This window comes from Myxine glutinosa, chromosome 2, assembly GCF_964187855.1.
Source record: "Myxine glutinosa chromosome 2, kmMyxGlut1.1, whole genome shotgun sequence".
In the NCBI taxonomy this organism is placed as follows: Eukaryota; Metazoa; Chordata; class Myxini; order Myxiniformes; family Myxinidae; genus Myxine; species Myxine glutinosa.
The window spans coordinates 216121864-216145285 of NC_136262.1; the positions used below are offsets into that span (position 1 = coordinate 216121864).

General features: G+C 46.7%; 1 protein-coding gene across 2 annotated transcripts in view; it reads left to right on the forward strand.

Annotated features, from left to right (window-relative positions):
- Positions 1-23422, forward strand: part of DCAF6 (DDB1 and CUL4 associated factor 6) — a 140282-nt gene that overhangs the window by 75192 nt on the left and 41668 nt on the right. For both annotated transcript variants that reach the window (XM_068106285.2, XM_068106287.2), the window contains exons 6-8: positions 2247-2382; positions 5760-5962; positions 15562-15649. In XM_068106285.2, coding sequence (XP_067962386.2) covers positions 2247-2382; positions 5760-5962; positions 15562-15649 — 427 coding nt within the window. The remainder of the gene's footprint in view (positions 1-2246; positions 2383-5759; positions 5963-15561; positions 15650-23422) is intronic.

The window sequence follows — 23422 nt, forward strand, 5'->3', positions numbered from 1 at the left end:
TTCTCTTCACACGCCAACTTCCCGCTGCCTTCAACATATCTCCCACAACTCCCGTCGGCCCTCCCGCTTTTGTGTATACCGTGACCTGCAAACTTATTCCCCCCTTACCAATAATGCCTGCCACATTTAGATAAATTATGTGGAAACAATTTTTTCAAATGAACTTGTTTTATTCATAACTGAAGAGATCAAACTAAACACTGTTATAGCTGAAGGAGGTTACATGCCTGAAATACCTGCAAAAAGCATGTACAAATCAAAATTTACTGGTTGCAAACATATTCAGCCCCTTCGGTCAGTACTTGGTGGAAGCACCTTTTGCATCAATGACTGCTATGAGTCTTTTTGGGTAGTTGGTCCCTACCAGCTTTGCACAGTGAGGTCAGGTGAAATCAGGTGAAATCTTTGCCCATTCTTCACGTGAAAATTACTCTAGTTCTGCCAAGTTTAATGGGGTTCATCGATGGACTGCAATCTTCAAGTCTCACCTTAAATGTTAAATTGGATTCAAGTCAGGACTTTGACTGGGCCACTCAAGAACATTTATTTTCTTCTGATTCAACCACTCCAGCTTTGTGCTTCGGATGATTGGCCTGCTGAAATGTGAATCTCCTACCCAGTTTCAGATTCATGGCCGAGTCAAGCAGGTTTTCATTAAGGATTCTCCTGTATGTTGCACCGTCTATTATTGTCCCTTCTCTCCTGACAAGCTTGCAAGTCCCTGCTGATGAAAAGTAGCCCCATAACATGATGCTGCCACCATCATGCTTGATAGTGGGGATGATGTTGACTGGGTGGTGTGTGGTGTTAGGCTTGCACTTGACAAAACGCTTTGAATTTTGACCAAAAATTCAATTGTTGTCTTGCCTGACCACAAAACCTTTCTCCACATGCCCGCTATATCATTAAGATGCTTTTTCACGAATTCAATACGAGCTTTTAGATGTCTTTTTCAGTAATGGCTTCTTTCTTACCACCTGTCCAGAGAGGCCAACTTTGTGAAGGGAACGGGATATTGTTGATTGATGAACAATGACCCCCATCTCGGAACTAGAGCCCTGCAAATCTTTCAAAGTCATTGTTAGATTTACATTGACATCCCAAACCAGTTTCCTGCTTGCCTGGCTGCTGAGTTTGGATGTGCGACCTGATCTGGGTAGAGTCTAGGTGGTATGATACGTCTTCCACTTCTTAATCATGGATTTCACTGTACTCAAAGGGATGAGGGACTTTGAAATCATCTTATAACCCTCTCCTGAACGGTGCTTCTCCACCACTACATGTCTGACTTCTTTGGAAAGCTCGTTGGTCTTCATGTTTGCTTTGTTGGTTTACCAAGTGAATTGCACCTTAAAATTCCTTTGATGAGTGGGGAAGCTTAATTTTTAAGTTGAACCATTGATTACATACAGGTGAAACCGATTACACTTATTGTGTAACCTGTCCAAAATTTTTTTCTCCTGAAGTGATTTATGGTTAATTAGGCAACGGGTTTGAATACTTATGCAACTGAGAATCATCTGAATTTTTTTTTTTCTGTTAATCTATCTTATTGACATTTTATCTGCATTTTTTTTTTTTTTTTGCATTACATCACTTTGGATTAGTTTGTGAAGCCTCTATTTATTAAGTTTGATTTGAAAGCATCATGAAATAAGCTCAGGTGGCATCAAAATGTGAAAACTTTGAATGGGGGTGAATACTTTTGCAGGCCACTGTACGTATAGATTACAAAACGAATGCCTTGCTTTTCAGGGTGTTAGGTTTTTGACACACACATATCCTTTCACAGTGGAAGCTCTCATCTGCAAGCAATGTGTAATTATTTAGGATTTGTCCATAGACTGTGCAGTACATAATTCTTGACCACCTCCATCGTTTAAAGCTTTTAATGTAGATATCTTTTACAGATTATCACCATACTGAAACCATACAGTGCTGCCAATCGTTCGTCTACATTTTAATGGAGTTAATATTTTTCTTGACTAGAAATTTAATAATTACTCACTTTTCCATCCTTCGCTATCTCACTTGCAAACCTCTATTTTCAAAACATGCATGAAAGCAAAAATTATGATCTACAAACATTATTCAGCTTTTTATGAATAAAGGTCGATGTTAAATTTGAAGCTTTTTTTTTTTTGCAAGACAAATAAAGCCCCGAATGTGTCTTATAGGTGAAGTTAAAATTACTGTGATAATATTTACGTGAAGATTCTCTAAAATGACTTCATTCTACCTTGTAGGATGTTTTGATAACTTGCCGTAGAGCTACCACTGCCCTTGCTGTCTCTCCACTTCGTCCACATTTGCTTGGAGTTGCCTGTGCTGACAGCTCTGTCCGTCTGTATGACAGACGAACATTGGGGACACGTGCCACAGGTAACTTTGTTAGTTTTATGAGGGACGTTCAAAAATGTTTTGTACCTCAGGTAAATAGAAACAAGATGACAATAAGTTTTCAACTTTATTTCTCAGTAATCACCTTTCATCTCGATGCATTAAGCCCATTTGTTCTTAAAATTAGCAATACCCTGATGATATAAGTCTTCTGACTTGATTTAACCACTCGTAAATGGTGGACTTCAAGGCATCATCATGTTGAACTTGTTTACCATACAGCTCAAACTTCAGATGTCAAAACAAATAATAGTCCCTTAGGTCAGGTTTGGGCTGTAGGGTGGATGAACAAAATGCAGGTTTGTTCATCTGTTGGAACCCACGCTGACGACTTGTGCAATTCTGTACTTGTGAACTGGCACATGTCGTGCATCAGCAGAACACCCTGCATCAACATCCCTCCTGGGTTTCTTTTCTTTCGTGAATTGCTTCACTCATCTAGGCTAGCACGTTGCCATAATATCGACCAGTAATCCTAGTTTTGTACAGCATTTAATTGATCAGCAACACTCCTTTTGGAATCCCAGGAGATGCTGAGCATAATATTTGCCAGCTGAGGAGTGGGTGTGAAACTTCTGTGGTGCAGATGCCTGGCGCTTCCACTGCATCGATTCAGTCTTGGTGTCAGGGTCCCAATGCTGAATCCATGTCTCATCACCAGTAACCATATGTGACAAAAACTCCACTGGATCAGAATTGAAGAGTTCCAGTAACTCTTTACTTGACTCCACTATGTTGGCAATCTTGCACACTAAGGTTTTGAAGCACCTATTTAGTAGAAACCTTTGACTGGCCAATATGTTCATGGATGTGGGCTTCAATGCTTCCAAAAGAAATGCCAAACTATTTTGCAAGTTCTGCAACCTAGATTCTGAGATCAGGCATTATTGTACTTTCCACAGCATAGATTTTCTGGACTGGCTGCATTTAAACTCCGCCCATTGTGGTACTTTGTTATAATGAGGGGCATCCTCCCTCGTCATAAGAGCTATGCATCCATTGATTTGCTTTGCAATGCTTCCCTCTTTGCACAAAGATTTGATTACTGCACACTGCTCAAAATTTGAAAAGTCCATCATTCAAAAACTGAAAAGAACAGACCAGCATTAGTTACGTACAGGTATTTTCTATGACCGTTTGAAATCTTTATTTAATTTCTATTGAATTATACACTTGAACACTGTCGAACACAAATCGCCTTTTTAGCACTTTCAAAACCCTTTCGTTTAGCAGTACTTGGCCAAAATATGTTACGGTTTTTGGCAGCTACAGCAAGATGCATACCAACACATAAGGGAGCTCTAGCTTAGTTATATCTGTAGTATTTTGTTTTAGCTAAATTACCTCTCACCCTCATATCAGTGGAAGGGAAAGATGCGTTGTGAGTGTGGAGTTACCACCCCCATTGTTCTTTTTCTTATTCTCAAACCTCATTCTCAAACTATATTCTCAAGCACTTTGAGGCACTTTACAGACCCAAACCACATACAACATTCACTCCACAAACTACACCATAAGCCACACAAAATCCATCTTGCAATGCTCCATTGTTATACAGTACATCGAACACAGCACCCTCTTCAGCACAACAAATTCAGGCGTGGCTTGGCATTCATGTAAATGTGAGAGGCATTGCCCGGTCATTTCCACTTGCCCTGACCTTTCCACTTGCCCTGACCTTTCCACCACCTCAGAGGTATCAGAGGCCTGCCTCCCCTTGTGTTCCTGCAGCCAATCACAATAACTGGATCACAGAGCGCCAGCCAATCAGAATGGTTGGATCATGAAAGGTGTACATGGGACAAGACAGGAGCCAGGACAAAAATATGCCTAGCAGAGTTGAGCAAAGTTCAGAGTTGGTTCGATTTCAGATAACAGTTCAAAGTCAAGTGGTTGGTTGATTGAGCAGAGGTGGTGATCGAGTGGAGAGTTTGAGGTGAACCATGGCAAGTGCCTGGGGAACACAATGGAAAAGGTGCTGGGGAACACAACGGAACGGGCGCTTCCAGGCATGGTTACCACCTTCTCAGTGACAATACCTCCTATGTTGACTTTTTTAAAAACAACCACAAATTCTCGAGCATCAAGATAATCAACAGTGATTCTCCTCAGAGCCACCTCATCTCCCTACACGTCTTACACACGCATCTTACATCCTTACACCTACCACCGCACGCACCTCATTAACTCACCCTAGTTTTCTGGAGTATCCATAGAGTCCATAACAGTCCTTTTCAGGACTTGCACCACATTCACCCACATACACCACACACCTCACCCACACCTCTCATTAACCTGCACCACACACCTTGTTTGTTACCACACGAGCCGTCCGGCTCACATAAGGGTGAGCCGGGATTGTGCATTTGGTGTGAGATGTCAAAGATAGAGAAGATGAAAGAACACAAACCTATGCTAACTCGAAGTTGTAATCCACATATATCCCCATTTACCCGATATAACTTGATTGCAAAATAGAATACTACAATATAACTAACTTTAACCCTATGTGTATGTGCTATTATTCTCTCGGGAAGTGCACGTAGTCCTCACCTGACTCACAACCATCACAATACTTTTCGTGCGAGGTTTCTTACCCGAATCACAGTTACCACTTTGTGGACATTTGGAGCTCATTTTGACAGAGTTTTGAAGATGAAATGATGTAAAATAAATAAATAAATAAATAAGCCCAGCACAAACCAAAAAATGGTGACATCACGTAAAAAGCAAGACAAACACTCATGCTGGCAACGGAAGGTAATCACTCGCTACATTTACCTCTGACAATCCAACGGACACTCCCTCACCCCTCCATTTACGCGTCATGCTATGGCGCTGGTTATATTTTTAGGTCAGCAATTTTGCAATCACCTCCCATTGAGGAGGATGACAAATTTTAATTGGCCATTTGATGATAAAGTAACTTTTTTTTTCAATTCGACCCCTGAAAGTAGTATGTTGGTGTTGCATTGGCAACGACGAATAAGCGAAACAATTTCTATCAAGGCGGCGTACAGCAGGGCCTCATAGTAGTAGTATTCCCCATTGGTATGACAAGGATACGCAACAAGGTGTTGCCGGCAAAGAGGAAGCCATTGTCAAGGGAAGAGTAATGGTTTCTGTAGTTGTATGTGTTATTATTTACACTTCATTAGTTTTACTTTATATGCTGTGTCTGTTGACCTAGGGAAATGTCCGGTGTACATTGCAAACTTAATATATTACTTTGCAAATAATCTTTTGCTTGCAATGCTTTTATCTTCCGCATTGTTTAATTCAAGTGCAGAGCATTGCTCCACTGTAATGCTTGTATTTTCTATTGCAGCATTTCACATTTTATTTTTACTTTATTACAGGGGGATACATTGAAGGAGCTGGTATCCTCTCGTGTTTTGTTCCTCCTCACCTCGTCGGTTCATCAGCTCGACTCACAAGCCTTAGCTTCTCGTATGATGGAAGGAGAGGCCTAGCTAGCTACTCCCCTGACTCAGTCTTCTTATTTGATCCAGACAATCACTTCCCAAGTGACAACAGCACAACACTTTCTTCTTCATCCCAGGTGTCTATTTCTATCATTACCTCACAATCTCAATAAAATATGTCATTGAAAGGTTTCCAAACTATTTTTTATGAAGATTTTAAAACATACAGTAAGTATTGCATGGTACTGTGATGTATAAGGTGATGAAATGCAATACAGTCGGACCCCGCTACTTGCGGTTCCACTATTCGCGGAATTCGCGTATTTGCAATTGATAAAATGTGACATCTATCTATAATTCCAGTAATCTCTGTGTGTTTGTTTGTACGTTTGTACGTTTGTACGTTTGTACGTTTGTACGTTTGTTTGTTTGTCTGTGACCGCTGTTTCTCGACAACCACGGGTCCGATATACTTGCAACTTGCCAGGTATATTGCTGGGGACCCGAGGATGTGCCTTTTCAAGGTTTGAAATTAATCGGACAAGTACTTACCGAGCTATGGCGATTTAGCCGTTCGCCGTTCGCTTTGGCGTTGCGAATGGACCAAACCATTGCATGTAAATAGAGGGGGGGGTTCTGTGGTCGTTGCGAATGGACCAAACCATTCATGTAAATAGAGGGGGGGGGGGGTCTGTGGTCGTTACTGCCACGTGGTTTCAAAGTTTTTTTTTGTTGTTGTTGTTTGCACGCATGTTTTTTTGCACCCACGTACGGGCACGCCCTAGGATGTTTACACACACACACCCCTACACAAATTTTTTTTTTTTTTTTTTTTTGGCAAGGAACGGGCACCCACGTACGGGCACGTCCTAGCTTATATATAGTACGGGCATGCCCTAGTGTTCTCAATTCATGGAAAAATGTCCCGCAAATTCGTGGGTTTTTTTTCTGCGGCTGTGCTCCACGAAATCGCGGTTTTTTTTTCGCGGCCGTGCTCCGCGAATTCACATTTTTTCAAGGGCGCAAAAAATTCACAAGCCGCTAACTTGACACATTTATAAAACCAATCTTTTACCAGCCATGCAAAAAGCAGGTAGACGTATGCAAAAAAACATCTTGTACTAGCGCAAGCCTGACCTGCTGTGTGATATGCGTTTTCATGGCTTTTGCGGCCGCGAATTTTAGCTGGTCTATAATCGAGAGATGTGTTTTAGCAGATGTGTAAACAAATCGACTCTCGCGAATTATACAATGCAAACGCTTCATTAAATCGATGACAGCTGGCAATTTACGGTAAAGCATCATCAGAGATGTTACATAATGAAAACGCTTCGGGGGATGTTCCATCAGCGATGAAAACATGTTAATCCCACGAATTATAGAATGCAAATGCTTCATTAAATCTATTACATATTTAAATTAGCAGATACCCACAATGGGCTCAATACCCACAATGCTCTCAATCCTTCATATACAGACTGTCCTCGATTTCGATCATTGTTCTTGGCCCGTTGCTTTGACCTGTTTTTGACTTGCTCTGCTCATCGTTCAATAATGGCTCCCAAGCGCAAAAGCAGTGCCGGAGATGCGTCGACTACCAAGAGGCAGAAGAAAGTCACATGCCTCGCCTCACATGGCCTTAGCCAGAAAGTGGAGCTGCTCGACCGGCTTTTGATAGGAGAGAGTGCGGCCTCTGTGGGAAGGCATTATGGCGTCAACGAGTCCACCATTCTATACATGCGGAAGAACGAGAAGGCGATTCGTGACAGTATTTCAGCGAGCACTGTATCGAGTACGAAGGTGGTCACCCATGTCCGGGATGTCCAAAGGATGGAGAAGGCTCTCATGAGAAAGGATGGAGAAGGCCCTCAGCATATGGATCGAGGACAAGGTACAGAAAAGTATGCCTTCGAGTGTACCTCTCATTCGCGAAAAGGCCAAATTAATTTACAATCATCTGTCTGGCGTGGGTGGTGCCAGCACGAGTGATGTTGCCGAGTGATGATGGTACAAGCAGCTTGACTTCATTCACTGCAAGCAGGGGTTGGTCCCATCGTTTCAAGGAGCGGTACTGTCTCAAAAATGTGAAGCTCTCAGAGAAGCGTGCCTTTACGGACTACAAGGCGGCAAAAGCGTTCCTTGCTCAACTCGCAAAGCTGATCGAAGAGAAACGATACCTCCCAGAGCAGGTGTTCAATGCTGAAGAGACTGGCCTCTTCTGGAAAAAGATTCCCACGAGAACTTTCATCTCGAAGCACGAGGAGACAGCATCTGGATTCAAGGCTGCCAAGGACCGGGTATCTCTTCTCCTCTGTGCAAACGCAAAAGGGGACCTCATGCTGAAACCCATGATGTTGTACTGCTGAACCCACGTGCTCTCAAGGTCAAGAACAAGCAAACTCGTTTTGGAGGTCCAACAGGAAAGCCTCGGTGACGGCAGCAATCTTCCTGTGTTGGTTCCATAATTGTTCCGTCCCTCAGGTGGAGAGGTACATGGTGGGCAAAAACCTTGCGTTCAAGGTTCTCTTGCTCCTGGACAACGCACCTGACCACCCTGCAAACCTGGACGTGGCTCACCCAAACGTTGATGTGATCTTCCCGCCGCCCAACACCACCTCCCTCATCCAGCCACTCGACCAAGGTGTGATTTAAACATTTAATAAGTATTACACCCGTCGCACCTTTCGCCGCATTTTGGATGCAATGGAGTCTGACCCAGGGCTCACCGTTGGGCAGTGTTGGAAGGATTTCAATGTTGTCCACTGCATCGGCACCATCAAGGAGTCGCTGGATGAGGTGAGAGCCTTCACCATCAATGTGTGCTGGTACAACCTGTGGCCACAGGCAGTCAGAAACTTTACTGGCTTTCGCGATAACACTGAGGAGAGGCATGTGATTGTCGGGTTGGGAGGGGATGGATTTGATGGCATGCAGCCTGAGGAGTTGGAGGATCTCATTGCCTCACCTGGTGACAACCTCGCCGAGGAGGAGTTGGAGGCCATTATAACGGTTTCCGAGGAGGAGGAGGTGGGCAGTGATGAGGAAGAGGTGCCAAGGTCTAACCTCACAGTCCAGTTCCTGGGTGAGTTGCTGCATGGCTTGTCGACAAGTTGGAAAATGCTGACCCAGTCATGGAGAGGTACCTCAAGTTCAAGAGGGGCTTGAATGATTTGCTTCTCCCCTGCAAAGAGCTGCATCGAATCCCAGGGCCATCTGCCAGGCAGATCTCCATTACACATTTCTTCAGCCCTACTTCCTTCACCTCAATACCACCACCACCACCACCACCCTCCTCTCCTGCTGCCCTCTGTGTCCTCACCAGCGTCCTGACCAACACCCTCAACTGCTGCCTTTCCTGCCTGTCCTGCCTCTCCCTCAGTGCACGACATTGCAGGACTATCATTTTGGTCATCCTCAGAGTTTGAGAAATTCATGGGATTTTAATTAATTACCATCATCATCATCATCATCATCATCATCATCACCATCATCATCATCATCATCATCATTTGAAAGTTAAATGTGTTTGTAAAATAAAAATTTTAAACGGTACATGATGGTGTTGTGTTTTTTTTACTTTCACAGTACAGTATGGTTAAGCACTTTTAATAAACTGTAAGCGCATTCCTTCAATAAATTGGAAATGGTACCTGGTGTGTTTTTTTTGTTTGTTGTTTGTTTTTGTAAGCATTTTTTGTGAAACTGTAATCATGTGCATTTGCGGTCGAAAACATTTTAAACTTTAAAAAAAAATCCTCTATGAATCAGTAACCACTGGGAACCTATAACGTATCCCCTTTTTCCCCATTGAAACAATGCCGCGGCATACATTCACAGGATTTTCATCGACCTTCGCAGGATTTCGACCTTCGTAGGTTTTTGTCGACATTCGCAGGTTTTGTCTTGCCATTTCCATGACTTTCATCGACCTTCGCGGATTATCTTCGACATTCTCGGGATTTGTGTCACCATTCGCAAATTTTGCCTCGCCGTTCGCGGTTTGGTCCTCTCTAGTCGTGGATTTTCGCGACTCCGGAACCTATTCCCCCTTTTTCCATTGAAACAATGCCCCGCTATTTGTGGGTTTCGCTATTCGCGGATTTTCCAGGAACGTATCCCCCGTGAATAGCAGGGTCCGACTGTACTTTAGTTGTGTGAAGAACTTTGCATTTATCAGCTTGGCAACACTCCATGTCACACTGCTCTGTCTGTTTACAATCGACATTCAAAATACAGAAAGACCCCAACATTCGCGGGGTTACGTTTGTGGAAAATGCCACGAATGTTGAATCTGTGAATGTCGGGGCAATGTTTCAATGGGAAAAAGGGAGATCTGTTCTCAGCGGTTCATGATTCATCAGGGGTAATTTAAAACTAGAACGCCACTCAGTAGGGTGCATACTCCCGCCGTGGGTGGCCGCTGCTGAGCCCTATCTTCCAATGGTAAAAAATCCTTCAAAAAAATTCCTGGATCCGTAATAATATCCTGAGCTTCACCAAAAACTAATCAATTCTTCCTTATCCTAAGGGCAATCATCCCACCAACTTTCATCCAAATCCATTCAGAACTTTTCCAGATATCTTGTTCACAAACACACGAACATACGAGCACACATATGCGCGTGCACACACACACACACACACACACACACGGACGGACACGATCGAATGCATTACTCCCTGGCGGGAGTAAAAATTAAGAACGCGAATGCAGATAACTTTTTTCATCAAAAATGCTTACAAATAAATATACTGTAAACCATTCCAAAATGTTAGCTCACTCTTTTGCCACAAGTGACATGTTACTTTATGGAAAATGAACCGTTTGTTTCGCTTCAATCTTGTGTGGTCTCCAAAGCGCGTCTCGATCACGGAAATAGTTGCCGTTTCAACTGCTTGCAGTCCAAGCCTGAAGGAAGACGCGGCACTCCGCATTATCTTATGAAGATAGACGTTGAGTTTAAGTTGCATAATTTTAAACGTCCTGGCATCACAGTCCTTGTGTGAGAATTTCATTTTATTTTAGATCCAAAATAAAAGTTCAATTTTTACTTAACGTAGCATGAATCAGCCTCGCTGATCGGCCACATCCCCCAAGTGTAAATCTTGCATCAATAAGAACTTGCTAATCTGAAATTTCCATAAAAATCAGGTGATATAAAATTGAGCTTTCTGCCGATGGTGTACAAGACCACCTACGTTTTTTTGTGAGCTTGTTGACTTCTTCCATTCATGCTGTCAGCATGTAGCTCTCAACGTAATAATTTTGTCTTATTGCCCATTACATCATGGAGTGCCTGATTGGCGTATCGTTAGCACAGTCCTATTCTCGAGATACATTGATGACCTTTCTGCTGCTCAGAGAAAGCCCTTTCTCCTCTTTGCAGATGATTCCACATCCCACCGACAAGTTGGTAGCAGAAGCTTCCCTCTCTGCTTACCTGGGAAAGATTAGATGCTGATAGACACTTGGAACATGGAAAATCAGGAAAATCTCACATTCTCACCCTTTCACGCCAAACAGATAATCTAACAAACCTACCTGTCTATTTTCATGACCAATTACTGGAAGAAGTTCACTATCTTGAAATTCTGTCTATCTGCAACAGCTACAACCTTATCTGGGTAGACTCGACCATCTCAAAGCGGGACTATCTCAAACATTCTCCATTGAGCCAAGTGATTCATTTGTAAATCTGAACTTCTCACAGTGTAGATGTCCTTTGTCCACAGCTCAATGGAGTACTGCTCTCCCTTTATGGGCTGGTGCTCCTTTGTCACACCTGTATCTCATGAATGTTGTGGAATCCAGCACTCTCAAGATAATTGTCATCTCCCATGAAGAAGCAGAAACACAAGATCTGCTGCTCTCTCATTCCAGCTTGGTAATTTCACACTTTTTTTTAATTTTATTTTTCCTTTATTTTCGTTTGTTTTGCTGCCTTTTCTCTGGTCTTTCTCCCTCTGCTTTCATCCCTGTGCTCCCAAGTCCTTTGGGTGCATGCCATCTTCCAGCAACCACGATCCTCAACTATATACTGTATACAAAAAACCCTTCCTTGTGAAACTCTCAAAATCCAAATTGACTGCTCATCTCCACTCCGATCTCCTTTTCTCCTACTTGTGGAACCACCTTCCTGAGTCTGTTCAATTCCACTCTTACCTCCATTGCTTCATGTTATTTAGTATGCCACCACCTCAATTTGTACCCAGGATCTTTTATACCACCTGTTTAAGACCCCAACCCAACCCTCTTGCTTGTAGATCACTGTTTTCTTGCTTCTCCCCACTCCTTTTCCTGTTTGCTCATTTCCTTGCTTTTGTTACATCTACTATTGCCACACTGTTAATACAGACTTGGCATTTAATATGGAATATTTTTTTTGTGGGGGTGAACTTACTTTTCAAGATGTCTTAGAACCAAAAGTTCATTGGAATTATGTTGAAATTATTCTAGATTTTGTTAATGTGACCTTTAAACTAAACAAAAACCACATTTGACATTTCGAAACAAATAAATTGATCCTTGAAAGTGATGCAAACTGATATCGAACTCAATTCATGGACAGTACTGTGTTAAACTTCTGTACGTTTTCCAGAAGTATCTCTTTATTTTGCACATTAGCCAAAATTTTTTTAACAAAAACAAAAGTGAAATTACGACTGGGATTACGGACAGTAAAATTACAGTTCAGTACTTCGTGTAACCCCCACGAGCATTCAGGAGAGCACGTACACATTGAGGCATGCTGTTCACGAGATTTGCCAAGGTTTGGACAGGAATCGCTTGCCATGCAGTGACAATAGCCTGCTGCAATTCACGCACAGAGGTTGGCTGCTGGTCCAAGTGGTCGATTTGACGCGTTAATTCTGCCCACAAGTTCTCTATCGGATTCATATCCGGGGACATGGCAGGCCACTCCATATGCTCTACACCACGGTCAGCAAGAAAGTGTTGGATCATGCGAGCACGATGAGGCCGTGCATTGTCATCTTGGAAGACAAAGTTTCCTCGAAAGGCTGCACGAGCAAATGGAAGCAATGTTTCTTCCAGAATGGCCCTGTACTTAAACTGGTTCAGGTTTCCATTCAGAACAACCAGGTCAGTTTTGCCCCCTGCATGAAAAGCAGCCCAACGGTCACCCCACCACCTCCAGCTTGGACTCTTGGCACTATACAATCTTTGTTGTAGGCTTCGTGCACTTGTCTGCACACTCGGACGTGGCCATCTTGACGATAGACCAGAAATCTAGACTCGTCACTGAAGATCACGTGATTCCAGTGTCCTGGCTGCCATTGACGGTGCTCTCTGGCCCACTGCAATCGGCGCTGGCGGTGTTGTCTGGTCAGGCGTGGCTTTCTCAGGTGATGCCTGGCACGATAGCCTGCTTGAACCAGTCGTTGGTTGACTAGCCTTCTGGATACAGGCACATTTGTCAGTTGCTGCCACTCAGCCCTAAGCCGATTAGCTGACTTGGTACGGCCATTGCGGACTAACCGGTGCAGCTGGCGATCATCCCTCCTTGTGGTTCTGCGGGGACGTCCTGGCCTCGGTATTGGAGTAGGGACACCCCTCTCAGCATTTCATTTCAGGATCTTTGACACCTGACCTTGAGTGATTCCATACTGCCGAGCAATAGCACGCTGTTTCATGCCGTAATTTCATAAAGCCACCACTCCATGACAAACAGCATTGTCGAGTTGACGGACCATCTCCAGAGGAAGCGGCAATAACTTTTGGAGACGTGCAGCAGTTGTTTTCCACTAATACAGAACGCAACAACCCTTGTATACCCGACTGTGAAGCCAATCATCAAATGCACCTGTCCGTACATTTTGCCACGCCACCTGTGATATAATCCTGTTGTTGACTTCTTTGCTGCGACAGACAATCAGTGACATGGTTCTTTTAACAAATAAATCACCAAAGTGTAAAAGAAACTCACCAGATTGATATACTGAGTTAAGAAAGTAAACCCAAGTCAAGAAAAAAAAAATATTCCATGTTAAATGCCAAGTCTGTGCATTGTCATTCTCCCGTCTGCCACCTTGTTCATCCATGAGCCTAGATTTTGACCCCACGCTCGCGAAGCCAAAAGCGGGGTTAAGCAATTGCCTCGTATCTGTCTGTTTGTCTGTCTTATAGTTTATGATCATCAGTATATGATCGAGGAACAACTTCTCTAAATTTAATGTAATATTTTGAATATGAATCGGAACATGATTAGAAAGACAAGTTTGCCATGTTTCAGTACGTTGATTCTGAATTTGTCCTGATCATACATGCGCAGAGGAGTGAGATATTTTTACTGTCTGCCTGTCTGGCTGTCAAACAAAATTGAAAATCATTCCAAAGAGGAAACTTACTGTCCTTACCTCCGCCACTGAAGGTTGATAGAGGTTGTGTTTCACCGCTGTCTGTCTGTGAACAGGATATCTCAAAAAGTTGTGGACAGATTCGGATGAAATTTGGTGTTGAGGTTAGGTATGTGACACAGATGGAATTCGTACTTTTTGGTGAAGATCCAGATCCGGATCTGGATCTGAGAATTTAAGTGATTCTTCGCCATTGAGAGTTGGGGCAAAATATTATATTTAGTGCAATATCTCAAAAGTTTGTGGACGGATTTGGATAAGACTTGGTGGACAGTTTGTGGGTGTGTGACAAGGACCAATCGATTCGATTTTGCTTAAGATCTGAATCCGGATACGAGAATTTTGAATTTTTTTTAAAATAATGCTTCACCATTGAGTGATGGGGCCAAAAACGATATGTAGCATGAGCATGATGTTTCAAAAAGTTGTGGACGACTTGTGACAAAACTTGGTGAATGAGTTGGGTAGGTGGTTCAGGTTCAGGTCTAAGAACAAGGAGATTCAATTTTGGTTCAGATCCAAATCCAGATCCGGCCTATTAGTGGGATACAAAAGGTAAAATGTTCAGCCTGGTGGAGGTATGCTCTCTACCAAGTGCTGTTATAGTTAAAGATGTTATAAGGACAAAAACAACAAGCACAAAGAACGAATGTAACGTGTTAGATTAGTGATGTAATAGCCACTGGGTAAAACCCCAAATTAATTTATTTATACACCTTTAAACCTATATTTAAGTTGAATTATATATTTGAACACCGTAGAACACAAATCGCCTTCATAATACTTCCAAGAACCATGATATATATATATATATATATATATTATGCACGTGGCATGTGAGAGGGTACAGTATCGGGGCGAAGAAGAGGCCGCTGATATGGTTATGTAGGATGTTGATTGATGCTGTGTTCCATGGTGATCAATAAAGCCTCAATCTCCTAAACTGTGACTCAACATCTTATTACAGTGCATAAGGGTGGTGTATAATACTGCTTCAATTGCTAAACTTCCAGATTTTTTCACGATATTCAAAAATTAATATTTTATTCAAATTAAAATATAAACTTGAAAAAATAATGTGTGAGATATCATGTTCTATGAACTATCTAGTGTCATTTTGTTATGAAAAACGTTGTCTTGCAATGAAAAATTTCCCGTATTATAATTATGTAACTCACTTTTTGTGGAAATGTCAGCTTAATGCTTCTGAATCTCACCCACCAAAGTTTTTCTCTCCCTTCACACAAATCTTTTCCTCATTCTTTTTAACTGTATCCCCAAACCACTTCTACAACACAATCATTCATCTGCTTTCATCACCATGTCCTATGATTGACAATCTCATTCTCCTCTGGATCAGGCTCGGCAAGCTCCCATGAAACGCTTGCGATTGAGAGGTGATTGGTCAGACACAGGGCCGAGAGCACGGCCAGAGAGTCAGAGAGAAGGTGAGATCATTATTTTAATTGGTTTTCTCGTGTTTATTTTGGTTGACTTTGTCTCTTACCTATTTTTCTTTGCCTTGTCTATTTATTCTTCCTTTTCTTCCTACAGTCAATCACATTCATTGATACCAATAAGCTTGTAGAGCGCTCGCCAAATAGCCTAAGCACTCAAGCAAGCACTCCAACAAAATAGTCGATAAGGAACGGCATGGCAAGCGATTAGCGATTCGTACTTATGAAGATCAGGCATTCGATGATGAGCGCTTGAAGTTCACTTGTCCCATCATTGCTTTACTCATTGTAATCCTCCCTTCAATTTGCTTTATTTTGCCTTCCTAACTCCAGAGATTTCCCGTCGATGGACGTTCATTTTTATAGGTGTCTAAATATGTGGAAGTGAGGGGTCATATAATGAAAGCAGATCACACATGAAGGGGCAAAATAAAATAGTGAAGGAGTAGCGCTCCTGCTTGAGACGGACGAAGTGACGGACAAGACACAAACTCGTCCGAGAAGATGTTTATTGTATAATCATCTCGGGAACTCTGAAAGCCCGTTTATCGGGTTCGCATATATATATCCAAACCAAAAAGCATACATCAGAACCAAAGCCCCGCCTCTCAGGCGAGGCACGCTTTGGTGGTCATGTGACCGACAGGTGCAAAGGATTATAACCTCGGCGCCGCGGTTTGGCCGCTGGTTACGTCACCGGCTTGGGCCAGGAGATTCTGTTGCTGGTCTCGAGCTTTGGGGGACCCATGGGTTACTACACACGCCCCCCCCAGAATCGACTTGGTCCAGGAAGGTCAACCTGAGGGGGGTCCGGATGACCCGACCGAAACGACCCCTGGCTGGTCGCGGGGGGGGGGGGGGGGGCCGGTGTGGTGGCGGGTGGCCGGACGGGGGGTGCAGTGGACGGGGGGCGGCCGCGCCGCGGTGGGAGAGCCAGCCGTGGTGGCTGGCCGACATCCATGTGGGCCGGCTTGAGGCGGTCCACCAAAATCCGGTCCGCCCGGCCGCCGATGCTGACGATGAAGGACTTGTTGTCCCGTCGTAGGACCCGGAAGGGTCCGTCGTATGGTGGCCGGAGCGGCCCCCGGTGCGCGTCATGGCGCACAAAGACGTACTCCGCCGTGCGGAGTGCTGGGGGGACGTAGGATTGGGGGTCGCCGTGGCGGGACGTGGGCACCGGGGCGAAACGTTGGGCGGCCTCCTGGAAGTCCATGCGCTGGCGCGCGGCGGACCAGGGGCTGGTAGCGTCGGGCACGAACTCGCCCGGGACGCGGAGGGCCTGGCCGTACACCAGCTCGGTTGTGGACGCCTGGAGGTCCTCCTTTGGAGCCGTGCGGAGGCCCAAAAGGACCCACGGGAGCCGGTCGGCCCAGCCGTCGTCCTGGAGGCCGGCCATGAGTGCGGCCTTCATGGAGCGGTGGAACTGCTCGCACAACCCGTTGGCCTGGGGGTGGTAGGCCGTGGTGCGGTGCAGGGTAACGCCCAACGTGCGGGCGACCGCGCCCCACAGTTCGGACGTGAACTGTGGGCCGCGGTCCGACGAGATGTCCGCCGGTGCGCCGAAACGCGTGACCCAGGTGGCGATGAACGCCTGGGCCACGTCGGCGGTGGTGGTGGAGGCGAGGGGCACGGCCTCCGGCCACCTGGTGGTCCTGTCCACCATGGTAAGCAGGTGGGTGAACCCCTGCGATGGGGGCAGGGGACCCACCAGGTCCACGTGGACGTGGTCGAAACGTCGCTCGGGCATGGTGAAGGAGCCAGCGGAGCCTGGGTGTGACGGTGGACCTTGGCCCGCTGGCAGGGTGTGCAGGCGTTGGCCCAGTCGCGGACATCCCGTCGCAACCCGTGCCAGACGAAACGTGCCGACACCAGCCTCTGGGACGCCTTCCGGCCCGGGTGTGAGAGGCCGTGGAGCGAAGCAAAAATGCGACGCCGCCAGGTGACCGGCACAACAGGGGGAGGTCGGCCTTGGGAGACGTCACAAAGCAGGACCGTGTCCGCGAAGGGGACGTCAGCCAAGCGGAGGCCCGTGTCCGCCACCCGGAGCGCCTGCACCGTGCCGTCGGTGGCCTGGTCCGTCGCCATCAGGGCGAAATCGACGCCGAGGTGGACGGCGTTGGCGCCGGCTCGAGAAAGGCAGTCGGCCACGGCGTTGTCCTTTCTGGCGACGTGCCGGATGTCCGTGGTGTATTCCGACATGGCGGAGAGGTGGCGCTGCTGGCGGGCCGACCACGGCTCCGTGACCTTGGCCATGGCGAAAATCAATGGCTTGTGGTCGACAAAGGCCGTGAACTGGCGGCCCTCCAGGAGGTGGCGAAAATGGCGGACGGCCAGGTACAGCCCGAGGAGCTCGCGGTCGAAAGTGCTGTACTTCAACTCGTTGGGCAAGGGTTGCCGGCTGAAGAATGCGAGCGGCTGCCAGGCCCCGTTTATCCATTGCTAATGAACCGCGCCCACGGCGTAGTCGGAGGCATCCGTGGTGAGGGCGATGGGAGCATGGGGTACCGGGTGGGCCAGCAGCGTGGCGTTGGCGAGGGCCCGTTTCCCGCCGGTGAAAGCAGCGCCATGTCCGTGGACCAGACGACGTCGTGCTTCGCCGGCTGGCCGCGGAGGGCGGTGTACAAGGGCCGCATGAGTTGCGCAGCTCGGAGCATGAAGCGGTGGTAAAAGTTCACCATCCCGAGGAACTCCTGCAGCGCCTTGACGGAGCGGGGGCGCGGGAACGCGGCGATGGCCTCGACTTTGGCCGGTAGCGGTACGGCACCGTTCCGGGTGATGTGGTGGCCCAAAAAGTCGATCGTCGCCGCACCAAAGTGACATTTGGCCGGGTTGATGAACAAGCCGTGCTCGCTGAGGCAGCCGAACAGCGTCCGGAGGTGGAGGAGGTGCTCGGCTCTGGACGTGCTGGCGACGAGGATGTCGTCCAGGTAGGTAAAGAGGAACGGCAAGTCGCGCAGCACGCCGTCCATCAGGCGCTGGAACGCCTGTGCCGCGTTTTTGAGGCCGAAGGGCATCCGGAGGAATTCGAAGAGGCCGAAAGGTGTAATAACGGCCATCTTCGGGATGTCGGCCGGGCGGACGGGCACCTGGTGGTACCCCCGAATCAGGTCCACTTTTGAAAAAATGGTCCGCCCCGCCAACCGGGCGGAAAAATCCTGGATGTGCGGGACGGGGTACCTGTCGGGGGTAGTGGCGTCGTTGAGGCGGCGGTAGTCGCCGCATGGCCGCCATCCGCCCCCCGGCTTCGGGACGATGTGCAGCGGCGAGGCCCAGGTGCTGTCGGAGCGCCGCACGATGCCGAGGCGGTCCAGCGCGGCGAACTCGGCCTTGGCGACGGCGAGTTTGGCTGGGTCGAGACGGCGAGCTCGGGCGTACACCGGCGGGCCCGTAGTGGGAATGTGATGCTCGATGCCGTGACGCACCGCGACGGCCGAAAACGTCGGTCGCGTGAGGGCCGGGAACTCCGCGAGGAGACGCGCGAAGTCGTCTGCCAACGGGAGGACGCAGGAAAGCTCGGTGGGTGCGGAATGGCTCAAGGCGCACGCCAGCGAGCTGAAAGTTTCGGCGTTGACGAGACGCCGACGTTTAACGTCGACCAGCAGCCCATGGGCGCAAAGGAAATCGGCCCCGAGCAAAGCCATGGGGACGTCCGCCGTCACGAACTCCCAGCGAAAGAGCTGGCTGCCGAAGTGGAGGGCGACGGTGCATGGGCCGAAGGTGCGGATGGCGGAGCCGTTGGCCGCGATTAAGGAGGGGCCGCAAATGGCGGCCCGCCTGTCTGCCGAAACGGGAATGACGCTCAGCTGAGCGCCGGTGTCGCAGAGAAAACGCCGCCCCCGACGCTTGGTCCGCGATGAATAGCAGGTTTCCGGAACGGCCGGCGCTCATGGCTGGTAGTGAGCGCCGGCCCGACTGTTTCCCAACTTGCCGAACGTGCACGGGGGTCGACATGATCGGGCTTGCCGCCCAAACCTGGCGTGGAAATAACACCAGGCCGGGTCTGGCGGGGGCTCCGGTCGACGCGTCGGGACCGGGTGACGTGGCGTCGCCGCTGCCAGTCGCGCCGGCCCGGCGGCCTCTGGGAAGGAAGCTGCGTCGCGGGCGTCGGGCGGGTGGGCGGGAAACTGCGCCGCGGGCGCCGACTGGGCGGCGGGCGGGCTCCCGGCAGCCACCCCGACGAGCTGGCTCGCCGCTCCGACGGGCTGGCTTGCCGAATCGATCTTGTCGGCCTCCCTGGCGAGGTCGCGGGGGTTCGTGATGGTCGTGCTTGCCAGGGCGACCCGGACCTGGGCCGGGAGCTGGCGGAGAAAAAGCTCTTGGAAAAGGAAATCCGAGTGATGCTCGCCGAGCAACGCGAGCATGTAGTCCATACGTTCGGACGGGCGCGTATCGCCGAGCGCAGGAAGGTCGAGCAGGCGTCGTGCGCGTTCAGCCGGGGAGAGGGCGAAAGCGCCCAGAAGAAGTGCCTTGATGGCGTCGTACTTGCCGTCAGCGGGCGGGCTCTGGAGGAGGCTCAGGCAGCGGGCGGCGGTCACGGAGCCGAGCGCGGCGACCACGTAATAGTATTTCGTGGTGTCCTCCGTAATGCCACGCAGGGCGAACTGGGAGTCCGCCTGAGTGAACCAGACGGCGGCATGTGCTTCCCAGAAAGTGGGCAGTTTGAGGGACACTGCCGTGTCCATCGCGTGTCGTAAACTCGGGGTCACCAGTGAAGGAGCAGCGCTCCTGCTTGAGACGGACGAAGTGACGGACAAGACACAAACTCGTCCGAGAAGATGTTTATTGTATAATCATCTCGGGAACTCTGAAAGCCCGTTTATCGGGTTCACATATATATATCCAAACCAAAAAGCATACATCAGAACCAAAGCCCCGCCTCTCAGGCGAGGCACGCTTTGGTGGTCATGTGACCGACAGGTGCAAAGGATTATAACCTCGGCGCCGCGGTTTGGCCGCTGGTTACGTCACCGGCTTGGGCCAGGAGATTCTGTTGCTGGTCTCGAGCTTTGGGGGACCCATGGGTCGCTACAATAGCACATTTTTAGCAGGCGAGGCACCGCCTGATGTACCACAAAATGCACAATGCTGCGGGTCCCAATGCTGCGGGTCCCAATGCAGGCATTTGGGAGGACAGGAGGCTGCATTTGTCTGTCGATTGATGTACTTTCTACTTTTTAAAGGAAGGAAATAAGTAAACTAGACTCAGGAGGAGGGAGCAGGGGTGTTCCATTACCAATAATAAGCTTGTACATCGCTTGCAAAATGGCTTTAGCACTCAAGCATGCACTCCAACGAAACGGTTGATAAGAGACATTTTCATTGCACTCAATAAAGTTACACTTTGGGCACATTCCTTAATCTTTTCTTCACTCAATATAATTGTTGTAACAATACAAAAAGTTAATTTTAATGCTTTGGCAATATGGAGAAGGAGGAAGGACAGCCTTGCTTAAAGCTCATTACAAGATATACACTAGGTTGTAAGAATCGCTAATGTCTTAAATTTTTCAGATTTCACTCCAGGTTTCGATACTTTAGTGTATGAGATCCGATCCTCAAATCTGAATCCAGATTTTGATTATATATTTTAATTAGTCCATGAGAGTAGATAGTGTTTCCAAGCCAATGCATGTTTGAATAGGCCGAAACAAAATGGTGGCGTATGTACCCAACAATGTGGCAGAAGGCGACCAAGATGGGGCACCACCATTTTGGTGAGGCTTATTTTGTTTTTTTTGGTATGAGCACCCCGTTAATCATCTTCAAAAGTGGTGTTTAAACATACCCAAACATGCAGTTTGCATTCATGCACTCAATTGGAGGTCGATTATTGTGCATGCAAAGTTTGGGGTCGCTCGGTTTCATGGTTTTGGAGTAATGGAGGACACACACGCACACACACACACACTGACAAAGTGACACACACTGCCTATTATTATTGTTATAGATTATTTGCCTTTGTAATTTCTTGCCATCACTTCCTGCTGTGGTAACTGCTCTGGTGATATTGCTTTGAGTATTAGTACTGTATCATCTGCATACTTGAGGTTATTGAAGGATGTACCTCCAATTACTACCCTTTTCATGCTTTCAGTCTCTGAATACAAGTTCTGTGTGGAGATTAAATCAATTAAAATATCAATTGCAAAAGTAATCAGCCTTACCTTTAATATATCTTTCATTATCATGATCTCTGGGGAGAAACTTGTCTTCTCTCACTTTTGTCATTTAATTCCAGCATAATTTGGCAGTATTTACTCCCGCTGGGGAGTAATGCATTCACGTGTGTGTGTGTGTGTGTGTGTGTGTGTGTGTGTGTGTGTGTGTGTGTGTGTGTGTGTGTGTGTGTGTGTGTGTGTGTGTGTGTGTGTGTGTGTGTGTGTGTGTTCGTGTGTTCGTGAACAAGATATCTGGAAAAGTTCTGAACGGATTTGGATGAAAGTTGGTGGGATGATTTCCCTTGGGATAAGGAAGAATTGATTAGTTTTTGGTGAAGCTCAGGATATTATTCCCGATCCAGGAATTTTTTGAAGGATTTTTTTATCATTGGAAGATAGGGCTCATTTTTTTTTAACATTATCTTCTATATATTCTATATTTAACATTGTGATATGAAAATAGTTTACATTGTGATATGAAAATAGTTTTCATATTTGTTGTAAATGTAGTTTAAACTCGTGGATATGCGTTAGAGCGGTGTATTTTTTTTAGCAGCGTCGTCTTCAATGGTCATTTTTTTTTTTCTAATAAAGACATATTCTGTCATTTTAAAACCACCAAAGTGTGTATTAGGTTTCCCCATTTCATAAAATGTATCGTTTGATACGTGTAATGCTTTAAAACTGTTTTTTTCTTTTTTCTTTTTTTACATCAGAAGAGTATCAACATTTAGCTCAGCGAATGTCATTCGCCGTGTCAGTATTTGATGAGCTTGTAAAGACAGTTCCAGATTTGTCAATGGCTGAGGTATATTAACAAACGAATAAAACAGATTTGGCAAAATTCCAACTTTTTTTAAAAAGATCGCATATTCACCCAGGGTTGTGAGAGGCTGAAGAAGAAGATACCTCGCATGGGCTTCCCAGACCAAATAAATAATTCTGGTTCTGGCTCTGCGATTTTCAGGTTTATTACTCCCACCAGGGAGTAACGCATTCGATCGTGTCCGTCCGTGTGTGTTCGTATGTTCGTGTGTTTGTGAACAAGATATCTGGAAAAGTTCTGAACGGATTTGGATGAAAGTTGGTGGGATGATTGCCCTTGGGATAAGGAAGAATTGATTAGTTTTTGGTGAAGCTCAGGATATTATTCCGGATCAAGGAATTTTTTTTGGAAATTATTTTGGGAAAGATTTTTTCTGTTTTACTGCATTAAAGCTTTTTTTTTTTTTTTTTTTTGTATACAATATCGAGGCTCGTGAAAGAGCGAACATTAATCACACAGAAAGACAAACCGACACATAAAACATATAACATAGGGAGCGGTAGACAAGATGGGGAGAGAGGGGGAAGGACACAAACACAACATTTGAGAGCAGGGACCGAGAGACATGGAGACATCGAGAGATCTGAGAGAGGGCGAGGGCTTTGGGGGGGGGGGCGTGGGAAGGGGGCGGTGGGAGAGGTATAAAACATATGGACACTGCCAGGACTTCCAGGAAAGAAGTTGGAATTTCAAACAAGGTGGATGTGGGGTGAATTAGCGGGGGTAGAAAAGATCAAGGTTTTGGATGGGGGAAGATAAGAGATGGTGGTGAACAGCTGT